The 12378-nt window shown below is 40.7% G+C and overlaps 1 protein-coding gene across 4 annotated transcripts in view; it reads left to right on the plus strand.

Annotated features, from left to right (window-relative positions):
• Positions 1–12378, plus strand: part of MTMR8 (myotubularin related protein 8) — a 52115-nt gene that overhangs the window by 20187 nt on the left and 19550 nt on the right. For all 4 annotated transcript variants that reach the window (XM_020979643.2, XM_020979642.2, XM_078147954.1 and 1 more), the window contains 5 exons: positions 1672–1804; positions 5360–5469; positions 8127–8252; positions 10046–10095; positions 11069–11269. In XM_020979643.2, coding sequence (XP_020835302.1) covers positions 1672–1804; positions 5360–5469; positions 8127–8252; positions 10046–10095; positions 11069–11269 — 620 coding nt within the window. The remainder of the gene's footprint in view (positions 1–1671; positions 1805–5359; positions 5470–8126; positions 8253–10045; positions 10096–11068; positions 11270–12378) is intronic.

The following is a 12378-nucleotide window of genomic DNA, read 5'->3' on the forward strand; positions in this document are numbered from 1 at the left end:
TATTGTAAGAACCATACGAGGTGATAATTTTAAAGTGCTTAGCCCAGTGACTGGCACAGAGTAACCACTATATAAACGTTAGCTATTGTATTATTACCAAGAAAGAAAATAAGGAGTAGTAACTTCCATTAAGCAATCTTTAAGGCATAGTATAGTATAGTATAGTATAGTATATCATATCATATCATATCATATCATATCATTCATCATATCATATCATATCATATCATATTATATTATATTATATTATATTATATTATATTATATTATATTATATTATATTTATTATATTACAGTACTACGCAGTGTAATAATAACTGACATATAGTGCTCTAAAGTTTATGAAGACCTTTTCGGACGTTAACTTATTTGATCCTCATAACAACCCTGTGAATACTACAGGCAATATTATCCCCATTTTACAGATGGGCAAACTGAAGCTCAGAAAGAACAAGTGATTTGCCTCCTGATGCCAGCTGTGTCTGATGTGGCAAACAGTCCCAGGTTGTTCTGACTTTAGAATCCAGTACTCTGTCCACTACTTAGTCATAGTCAGAAACCATAGCCAGATTTCTACAACAGCTATTTTCACCAGTACAAGTATTCTTAATTTTTTTTTTTTTGCATCCTGGCCTCCTTTGAAAGTCTGATGAAGCCCATGACTCCCTTTTAAGAATAATATTTTCAAGTGCATAAAAGAAAATCCTTAGGATTACAAAGGAAACTCGATATATTGAAATATAGTTATCACAGTATTTTAAAAAACTCAAATTAATGAACCCCAGGGTAAGAACCCCCACTCTAGTGTTGCCCAGGACCACTGAGGTAGAGGATATCTCTTGTAATTATTGTTTTATTTGTAGAAAGGATTCTTAACCTGAAGTCCACAAACCCCTCCTGCCATGGGATCTAATGGATAAATTTCAAGGGATCCATGAACTTGAATGGGAAGAAAATGGCATCTTTGTTTTCCTTCACCTCACCTCTAAATGAATTTAGCATCTCCTTCAATTATTTAAAAATATTTTTCTGAAAAGGAGGCCCGTAGCTTTCACCAGACTGCCAAAGAGATCCAGACACAAATAAGGTTATGAACCTCTGATTTATAGTAATATACTGTCCTAACAAGTTCACTTGCTACCCAGGGGCCTTGCTTTTCCTTCCCTAGTGTTATATTCTGTTTGTTATTCATTCAATAGCTCTTTAATTACCCTGTGTCTGTATGATAAGGGATTGCAATTAGCCGCAGTCTCTCTTTGAACTGATATATTGCCTTCTAAGCCCATGTTTGTTTTCCTTCTGCCCAGGGTAATGTATATAAGTTATGCCTGAGGTGTTTTGTGTATTTCTTATTAATATGAACCGTGCCCAGTGTACTTGCCAATCTGATAAGGCAGGAAGGACTTAGCATCTGCACTGCCACCATGATGCACAATGCCACAATTAGAGTCATAACATATTGATGAAAGTATATTGCCATTTTCTCAAGTACAGGATTTAAGAAACTGTGAAATTCTACCCTAACCCCTAATTTAGGCCCTAGTTTTTTCCTTTTATGAGCAGGGTTCTAGAAATAAAGAATAATATCATTGAGGCCCACCCCAAGAACAAGTCTTGTCCTTGCCTCACTCAGCCTATTGATGCCTGCCCTACCGTGTCCTTGATTTGCAGCTGAATGCCATCGCTAACCGAGCAGCTGGAAAGGGGTATGAAAACGAGGATAATTATGCCAATATTCGATTCAGGTTCATTGGTATTGAAAACATCCATGTAATGCGGGGCAGCCTGCAGAAACTCCTGGAAGGTATGAAGGCTTGGTCTTAATTGGAGGGAGAGGGAGAGGAAGAGAGGGAAGTGGGGAGAATTTGCCACAGTATACCTCTTAATGTTTATACAAAGATCATGTGCTTTGAAGGTAGAGCCAGAGATGTAACCAGAGGAAGAGAATCAGTTGCCACTGTGGCATTTGATTGGAATGTACTGTTATTGGCCAATATGGTCCTGAAATGTGGCCAGATTAGTTTAGGTTGTAAGGTGCCTGGTAGGAGCAGATCTCAGCTTGGTATATTCATGAGTATAATCAATAATAATAATAGAACCATCTAGAAATGAGATGAGGTGCTTCAGTAGGTTTGTCCATCTCTGGACACATTTAAGGGGAATCTGGATGATGGTCCACATGATTGAGTAGAGAGAATGTTAGTTTTTGATGCCCAACTACTTAAGGTCTCTGAAATAAAGTAGTTAACCCATCCACATCAAGGGGTTTAAGGGCATATGCCTCTGTGATCTGGAAAATCCACATAAAATTTTTTTGGTCATCCCTTTGTACCAGAGAAGAAGTTTGAATTATTATGGTATTAAAATATGTTGATACTATACAATATTATATATATATATATATATATATATATATATATATATATATATATATATATATATATATATTATATATATAATGCATGTCTGAGTTTCTAAACTTTTTCTGTGTCGTCTGCTGGCATTCAAGTGTCATCTGCAGCTTCCTCAAAACTCCCCTAAAATACCCATTTAATTTCTTATGCTGACCCACAATATATTGAAACCACAATGGGGAACGTCGCAATGTGGAAGGGATAACTATAGTTGGACTAGAATGAGGGGTTGGGAACCTGCGGCCTCGAGGTTGACTGAATCCAAACTTCACGTAATAAGTCCCCTTATGAGAAAAGGACTTGTTCTGTAAAACTTGGACTCAGTGAGAAGGCCATACCCGAAGACCTAGAGGGCCCTGTGTGGCCTCGAGGTTGCAGGTTCCCCACCCCTGGTGATGATTGCAAAGGGTTCTTCTACAATAAGGGAATTTGGTTTGCTTAACCATGCATATTCCTTGCAAGGATTTTCTTTTCTTTCTTTTTCACTTGGGAGGGAGAAAGTGGGAGGTAGTTGGTTGAAAAAAATAAAATTTTAAAAAATCAAAGGGTTCTTCTAGCTCTAAGTCTTACAATTCCAAGTTGCTAAAGAGATTCATGCTTCATCCATCACATAAGGGTTGGAATAGACTGCTTTACGAGGTGTCTTCCAACTCTGTTATTCAACATTTCCATTGATTTCACACTATAGTTGAGAACAACTGAGCATCTGTGTTGGGGGAATCAATAGAGCACTTAACTACAGGAGTGGTAGCGTAGGCCTGTGCCAGAAGAAATATGGCAGACTTTTTAGTTTAGCATCATTGTTAGCAGTGAATGCTCCTAAGTTTCCTTTCACTCTTTGCTTTTACTGCTCTGCTGGGTAAGAACAAAGCCTTGAGCATAATCTTGGTCACCTGCCATCACCATAGAATCTTTTGGGAAAGATGGACAAAGAGGATTGGGATCCTTTAGAATTTTGGTCTTAGAGAATACTAAACAAGTGATGGAAAAGACCACACAAGATAAAATGGAAAGTTTTGTTTATATGAAAATTTAAAAGGTTTTGTACAAACAAGTCCAATGTAGTAAAAATTAGAAGGGAAACAGCTGGGGAAAAGTCTTTGCAGCTAGTTTCTCTGATAAAGGTCTCATCCAAGATATATAAGGAACTGATTCAAATTCATGAGGCTTAGCAACATCCCTCGATATAGATATGAGCAGGCAATTTTCAAAGGAAGAAATCCAAGCTATCGACAAGCATATGAAAAAACACTAGCAGCTCAAAGATTCTGTCTCACATTTAGCAGATGAGGAAAAATGCCAAAAAAGGCAAATGACAAATGTTGAAGGAGCTATGGGAAAACAGGTACACTGTTGAAGGAACTGTGAATAGGTCCAGCCATTCTGGAAAGCAGTTTAGAACTGTGCCCAGAAAGTTGCCAAACTGTTAATTCCCTTTGACCCAGCTATACTGCTACTAGACCTGTACCCCAACAAAGTCAAAGAAAATGGAAAAGAACATGTACATATGAAAATATTTATAGCAGCTCTTTTCATAGTAAACAAAATTGGAAACTAAGGGGGTATCCTATTGGGGAATAGTTAAATATGTTGTAGCACATTAATGCAATGGAATATTATTGGGCCATAAGAAATGAAACAGTTTCAGAGAAAACTGAGAACACATCCATGAACTGTTGCATATTGAAGTGAACAGTTAGAATAGTCTAACAGTGACAATAACGTTATAGAGAAAAACAACTTTCAAAGGCTTTAGAACTCTGAACGATACAATGCCACTCACCTCATGTCAGAGGTAATGAACTTAAAACACAGCAAGAGGTGTTCATTTTGAGACTTGGCTAATGTGGGAATTAATTTTGCTGAACAATATGTATTGAGGACATTTTATTTTGCTCATTGGTGAGGAGATGGGGGTGGGAATGGAGAGTGACAGGGACAGATTCATGAAAAATATGAAGAAACAAAAAGGAGCTCGGGGTCCTATGGAACCCTTGTCTTAGGGAATTTCCTCCGGACTTCCAAGGATTCTCAGATGTGGTATGCCACATCTAGGACAAGGTGATGAAAACTTGCCCTTTGGGTGTGTTGTATCTTCTCTGCATCTTTCCTCTGAATTTTTTTATACTGTGATGGACTTTAAAGAGGCAGAGTGGAAAAAAAAAAAGAACATTGTTTTTAAAGAATGTGAATTTGAATCCTGGCTTTACCACTGACTACTTCTGTGACCTTGAGAAGTCATTTCCCTTCCATGGGCCTGTTTACTTCTCTGTTAGATTGAGGGGGTTAGATTAAGTGATCTCAAAGTCACCTTCTAAATCTAATTCCATGCAATAAGTAGGATTTAAGGCACTTTCGTGTCTCCTGCTGGACATTGAAAAGGCATCAAAAGTAACTCATTTTCAGAGCTGTTGATACTCCCCCACTCCAGGTCCCATGGTAAGCAGAAGCTCTCTCACGTGTGAAGGGAGAGACGTTTTTAAAGGACATCTTGGTTTATACCATACTACCTTTTGGTATCCGCCAGTGCTTTATCTGGAGTCAAATATGTTTTTCTCTAACCAGGCATGATTAACTTGAGTGTTTACCTTCGGTTAGCTGAGAAACTGGAGATCCAGATCCACTGTTATGGATCTGATTATATGGGTAGTCTTCATCGTGCCAGTCATTTAAAGACATGCTGTGATTCTTTAGCTGCTCCCCTTTTGTAAAGTGGTTTATCTAGTATGTCAGAGCTCAGAGGGAAGCTCCAGCTTCCTCATTTCACAAAGAACCAAGACCCAGAGACAGGAAGTCACACAACTAGTAAGTAGCAAAGGCAGACCTTGAACCCAGACCTTATGACTCTATATCCTGTGTTCTTTGTCTCACTCTTGGGGGAGTGGGGTGGAGGAGGTGTAGGAAATACTTCATTTCAGTCTTTGTTGTTTTTTTTCTTTCTTAAGTCTGTGAAATGAAAGTTCCGTCAATGAGTGACTTTCTTGCTGGCCTGGAGAACTCAGGGTGGTTGAAACATATTAAAACTATTATGGATGCTGGAATCTTCCTTGCAAAGGTAATTCTCAATACATTTCTGTACTCTTTTCTTCTTCTGCTAACTGATTAGGGAAGCCTGGCTTTTGCAAGTCACTTTGTCTCTCCGAGGTTCCATACAGTTGGAACTGAGATATGTTAAAGACCTTAGCTTGAAAAGGCCAAGGTCTCCCATTGCATCCTGGGCCATCTCCTGTTGTCCTGATCGATATCTGGACACTGGACCCAGGTGGCTCTGGAGGAGAAAGTGAGGCTGGTGAGTCTGCACAGCCTTGAATCCAATTCACTTGCATGTCATGGCATCACTTCCCTGATGTCCTGGTCATCTTCGAGAACAAAGGGCGAACAGCAAGCAGTACTACAGGGTATAATTATGGTAAATTGTAAAGCGTTATAGACAGGTGAGTTTTTAATATTTCTCCCTATCTCACTACCATTCTTCCTTTAGTGGAAAGAAAGGAGAAAGGTTTGGGGCAAACGTTTTCTGTCACTTTCATGAAAGCAGAATTATTTTTTATTTTATGCTGAGGTTTCAGATTGTTAGTCAAGAACAAGATATGCTCAGTGGGGTATCTTTTTTTCGCTGCTTTGAGTAGCCAGGAGTAACAGTTGCCACTCTTCTTCTTCTGGTATCTGAACTCAGCTTTTTAACGTGGTCCTAGCATTGCAAAGAAAAAACACAGCAGTGCCACTTTCACTTGGGAACCATCCATGATTCCAGAGGACTCATGATGAAACCTGCTAACCACCTCCTGATTGGTGCAGATCAGGGCATTTCTTTTTGGACGTGGCCAATGAAGGAATCTGTTTTGTTTGACTGCATATTTATAACAGAGCTTTTGTTTTTCTTGCTTTCTCAATAAGGGTGGTCAGTGGGGAGGAGGTGGGAGGGAGAAAAGGTGGATCTTCTTTGAAAAAAATTATAATTTAAATAATGAATAGATAACACAAATGAATTGATCTATGTGACCTCAAAGGCCTCTACCAGCTCTAGAGCTAGGACATTCTTTTAGTAATATATCTGGAGAATCCAATGTAGCCCTCGGGCTGTCCTGCTTTCATCTCTCAACTACGTGACCAACCCACCCCCTCCCCTAGCTGTCCATACCTCCATGATGTCCAGAACAGAATTCAGTACCTCTCCACAACACCAAGTTTACCTCTTGGCCACCACTCTCTTTTGGCCATGTCTCTCCATTAGAATATAAGCTCCTTGAAGGCTAGCACAATCTTTGTTTTAGATTTGTATCCTTAGTGCTTAGTACTGTCCTTGCCATGGTTTAATAAATGCTTTCTCATCCATTAAAAATCACCCTGCTTGGGGGTTTGAAGTCAGGAGGACCTGAGTTCAAATCTGGCCTCAGACCAAACACCTGACACTTACTAGCTATGTGACCCTGGGCAAGTCACTTAACCCCAATTGCCTAAAAAGAAAAACAAAAAAAATCAGCCCACTTCCTAATTTCTCTATTTCTGTTAATGGCACCACCCAGATTCATAGCCTTGGGTGTCATCCTAGATTCCTCTTACTTACCTCAGCCTGCTCAGTTGCTACATTTTATTTCTTTCTCCGCATCATTTCTTGTATATATCCCTTTTTCTACACTCACACAGCCAGTACCTTAATTCAAACCCCCATTGCTTCTCACAGAGGTCCTCCTGACTGGTCTCTGCCTCAAGTCTCTCCTCACTCCAGTCCATCCTTCATACAGCTGCTAAAATGATTTTCCTGAGGTTCAGGTCTGGCCATCACTTCCTTACTCCAATGGTTCCCTGTTACTTGTAGGATCCCAAATCAGCTCCTCTGGTTCAGCTTTTAAAGCTCTTCTCAACCTCTGACTTGTCTCGGCCTTTCCAGCCTAATTACAGGTTATTCTCCCATTCACTTTATAGTCCAGCCAAATTGGCTTCCTTGGTGTTCTTCATGTGTGACAGACATTCCATCTCTTATTGCCCTGACTTTACACTAACTGTTCCTTTTTTTTACATCATACTCCCTACTCTAAGGCAGCTAGGTGGTGCAGTGGATAGAGCATTGGGCCTGGAGTCAGGAAGACCTGAATTCAAATCAGGCCTCAGATACTAGCTGTGTGACCCTGGGCAAGTCACTTCACCCTGTTTGCCTCCGTTTCCTCATCTGTCAAATGAGCTGGAGAAGGAAATGGCAAACCACTCTAGTGTCTTTGCCAAGAAAACCCTAAATGGGGTCACGGAGAGTCGGACATAACTCAACAGAAACTTCCTCCTCACCTTAACCTTTGGGAATCGATCCCTCAATTCCCTCCAAGAATTAGCTCCAGTACCACCTTCACCATGAGTGTTCTCTTGGTCTCCTCCATTACTAGTACCTCCCCCCAGTGCTACCTTGTATTGGCTCTTATATGTGTTTTGTATCTACTATCATCAGGTCATCTCTCCTATTACGATGCAAACTATTTGAAGATAGGAACTGTTTCACTTTGTATATCTCACACACACACACACACACACACACACACACACACACACACATCTAGCATATTGCTGGGGCCATAGTAGGTGCTGGATTGACTGATTGACTTTGCACAGGTCAGCTCCAATGAAATGCACATAAGCACTATTCATGTTTCTATCCCTGAAGTCAGTATGCTGTGCAGAAGTTATCCATGCTTCCTTTTCCCCCTCTTTTGTTCCCCTCAGGCGGTGAAAGTGGAAAAAGCTAGCGTCTTGGTCCATTGCTCTGATGGCTGGGACCGCACGGCCCAAGTATGCTCTCTGGCTGGCATCCTTCTTGATCCGTTTTACCGGACGTTTGAAGGACTGATGGTAAGAAATCCTACTTCTGATTGTGAGGAAATCTAAGTTGACTCTTACCAAAACAGTCTACCCCTGGGGAGATCCTTTGGCCTTTGAAAGGCCTGATTTTGTTGTTATTTTGATCCAGATCTCTGATTTCATCTGTTAGAAGGAGTTCCCTCAGCTGATACAGATTAGTATCTTGCCTGTAACATAAGGGTGTTGCCTGTGTCACTGAGAAGCTGTGACTTGTCCTTGGCCACACAGCTAGTGTGTGTCAGAGGCAAACTTGAACCCAGATCCTCCTGACTCCAAGGGTATTTGCTATACAGTTATCCCTTCCACGGGTTGAGGACATGGCGCCCTCCAAATCCTCATAAAATTTTTTGACCCTCCCTTTGTACCAGCGAAGAAGTCTGAATTTTTTCTTTTCCTTTCATGGGGTGTTTACAGTACCTTATTGTGTAATTTGGGTTAAGTATTTGGTCATAGGCTCTGTGTCATCTGCTGGCCTTTGTATATTGTCTGTGGTGTCCACAAAACTCCTCCCAAAATTCCCATTTAGTTGCTTATGCCGACCCATGATATAGCAAAACTACAATAAGTTGAGTCGAGATGTGGAAGAGAGAACTATATTACTTGGCCTCCCTTCAAAGTACTTAATGACCTGCTTCACCTTGACAAGTTACTTTCTTTTGTGGGCCTCAGTTTCTTTTTTTGTAAAATGAGAAGTTTGGACTAAACTGTATCTGTGATGCCTTCAAACTCGAAATCCTATGCATATTTTATATTTTTGGTTATCATTGTTTTTCCTCCATCAGGCGCACACAGTTAATGTGGTCTCTGTTTTCCATCCCGAGCCCCTTACCCATTACATAGCAGTTTTGTGCAGACACCCTCATGTAAAAGGGTATTTGGGAGGGGGGTGTGGGAGCAATAGAAGATTTAGGGAAAGAGTAGTGAGGGTGGGAAATATGGCTCCCTGAGATGGGTATATTATGCCTCAGATATCAGCTCTTTGAATTTCTGGTAGATACAACTAGAGAGCTTACATTTACTGTGAAAATCACAAACGTTTCATTGATTTCCAAAAAAACAGAAATCAAAACAGAAAAGCTTTGCTTATGCTTCAGTGGCTAAAGTGCTAGGCCTAGAATCAGGAAGACCTGAGTTCAAATATGGCTTCAGACACATACTAGCTTTGTGACCATGGGCAAGTCACTTCACCTCTCTCTGACTCAGTTTCCTCATCGGGAAAAAGGGGATAACAATAGTACCAATCTCCCAGGATTGTTGTGAAGATTAAATGAGACATTTGCAAAGTGCTTAATACAGTGCCCAGAACACAATAGAGGTTTAATAAATGCTTATTCCCTTCATCTTTATTTTAAAAGGCACTTAAATCTAATCCTTTATTAAAAAAAATTATTTAATTCTTGGTATAAGCTCTCAACAGAAATACTGCTTTGGATTTTTGTTTTTTAAAGGTTCACTTTAATGTGTTTGTTGGAATAGCATTTAGTGATAACTTCAATGGCCTGGCCTACCATAGTACAAGAGCCAAAAGAATCCATACTATATTTAATGCAGAATATTTTCTCTTGGGGGGAATCTGAAATTTTGGGGGAGTATATTCAGCCCTTTAAATGAATTCTAGATGACTTAGTTATTGCTTGGGAAATCCACTTTATTCCATCAGTAAAGCAGCTTCAAGTTATGAGAATTTCATCGTAAGAAAGTCATATGAATATTTAAGTTATGGTCAAAGCATCTTTTTAACCTCCCTGATGTTAACTCTTTTCTCTTTTGGTGTGAAACATCAGGTCCTCATAGAAAGGGAATGGATCTCTATGGGTCACAAGTTTTCACAAAGGTAAAAACATATGCATGTTGTTGGAGGGGGGTGGAGTTCAGTAGTGTTGATAGTGAAATAAAAACAGCCACATTCTACATGAAGTTGTCCCAACCGACCTAGTCTCTCAAGAACATCATTATTACATTATAACCAATTCTGGCCATCACCCATTTAAAACATTGTTCCTTAGTCCCTTGTAGCCGTATTTCTCTTAATGTCAGGTTTTCTTGCTGCTAGTCAAGAATTTTAGGCAAAGTAACACATGTATTATCAAAAACTTTCTAAGTTCCAGGGCAGCCATAGCTTAAATTTGAATGTGGTGTCTTTCCTCTTTAAGGATAAATTGACTTTTGACTCCTTTTGGAGGAAAAAAAAGAGTGAAAATTTCTGTTGTCAATGTTTGTTTCTCAAAGAAATTAATCAATGAGTATTTATTTGGTTCTACTATGTACCTCATAGTACCTACAGTTATCCCTTCCACATCATAAGGGTTGGGGGTGCCCCCGCGATTTGGAAAATCTGAGTAAAAGTTTTTGGCCCTCCATTCATACCAGAGAAGAAGTCTGATTTTTTTTTCTTTTTCTTTCATGGGGTGTTTACAGTACCTTATTGTAAAGTTTGGGTTAAGTATGTGGTCATGGGCTCTGTGTCGTTTGCTGGCCATTGCGTGTGGTCTGTGGCTTCTGCAAAACTCCCCCCGAACTCCCCTCGATATGGCAAAACTGTGATGGGGGAGGTTGTGATGTAGAAGGGATAACTGTACTGTGTACCATGTGTGTATGCTATGGTATAGGGAGCTCAAAGGAATTGTGAGACATGACCCCTGTCTCTTTGGCTGGCTTGATGTGATTCTTATTTATTTCAGCTGGATTTCTAATCTGTCGCCACCTAGGTGGATTAGTAACCATAGGTAGTGAAGTCCAGTCTTCTCTCCTGTGCCAAGGCATGATGTTGAGCCTTATGATTCTCTTGTTTTTGTTTAAATTGCTAGATGTGGTCACCTGGATGGGGACCCCAAAGAAGTATCCCCGGTCTTCACCCAATTTTTGGAGTGTATCTGGCAACTGATGGAGCAGTTTCCCTGTGCTTTTGAGTTTAATGAGCTTTTCTTACTGGAGATCCATGATCACGTTTTCTCCTGTCAATTTGGGAACTTCATAGGAACCTGCCACAAGGAGCGGGAGGAGCTGAAGTGAGTTGGGGAAGGGGCTGTATAGGCATCTGAGCCCTTTATTTTTTTTTAATCAAATGGGGCTGGCTTTAAAGGAGAAGAGCCTGGGAGGTGCAGGGCAGAGGGAGGGCTTGGTAGCTGAGGACTGGTGTGCAGCTTATTTACAAATCAAGCTGCAACATCCCCACGGTGCCCATGGAGATATTGAGTAAATACTCTGAAGATGGAGACTGATTGGAGTCAGGAAGCTCAAGGTCTAGACTATAGCACAGACTTTCCCTCTCACTGGCCTGGCTGGTAATAGGAGTAGCGGCAAACCTGGGAAATGGTTCAGATGAGTAGTGTTCTCCCCATTTTACAGATGGAGAAGTAGAGGTTCAATGGCAAACTCACAACCCGCCTGCTGCTGCTAGCCGGCGTGATGTAAGACAGAGCGGTGAAAGAAAAAGGAGAAGGGGAACTGCAGAAAGAAAAGTTGGGCTACGCCAGTCTGAGACTAATGCTCATAAGACTAGTTTATTTTCAGGTGTTACAAGATTATATACTATAGGAAACAGCTTTGTACCATGAGAAATGATCTGCAAGTGCTAATTAATAACATAAACAATCTAAGCAGCTAAAGATCCTCATTTTCTCATGAGAAAGTAGTTTTAATGCCAAATTTCATCTCTAATGTTTTCCCTGCCCAGTTCTTAGTATTGTCTACCCGATTCGGCCACCTGGTCTCGAGGCTGGGCATGAGTAAGAACTTAGGATCAACAAACCATAACAAAGGGAGCTAGGGCAGGAGTCATGGGAGCGTTTATCCCGAGGCAAGCCTCTATACATACTGACCCCTAAAGTCTATAAGGACTTAGAGATTTTCCACGAGGACTCGGCCTCCCACAGCCTGCCGCTTGTAAGGACTCGAGACTTTTGTGTATGTGTACAGCCAAATGGTGGGAGTATTGACAGATTCCTCTTCTTCCTCCCCCCAGAAAGATAGGAGCACAATAGTGAATTTGATAGGAATCCACCAAGGCCTATTTTCATGTCTCATTGTGGTATGGAAGTCCAGGGGAGTACAAGCTCCCTCTCAGCAACAGTCTTCCGTCTGCCTTCTGAGGACCAGCCTATGTCCTCAGGCTGGC

Source organism: Phascolarctos cinereus, unplaced genomic scaffold (genome assembly GCF_003287225.1).
Source record: "Phascolarctos cinereus isolate Bilbo 61053 unplaced genomic scaffold, phaCin_HiC Scaffold_8;HRSCAF=390, whole genome shotgun sequence".
Taxonomy (NCBI): Eukaryota; Metazoa; Chordata; class Mammalia; order Diprotodontia; family Phascolarctidae; genus Phascolarctos; species Phascolarctos cinereus.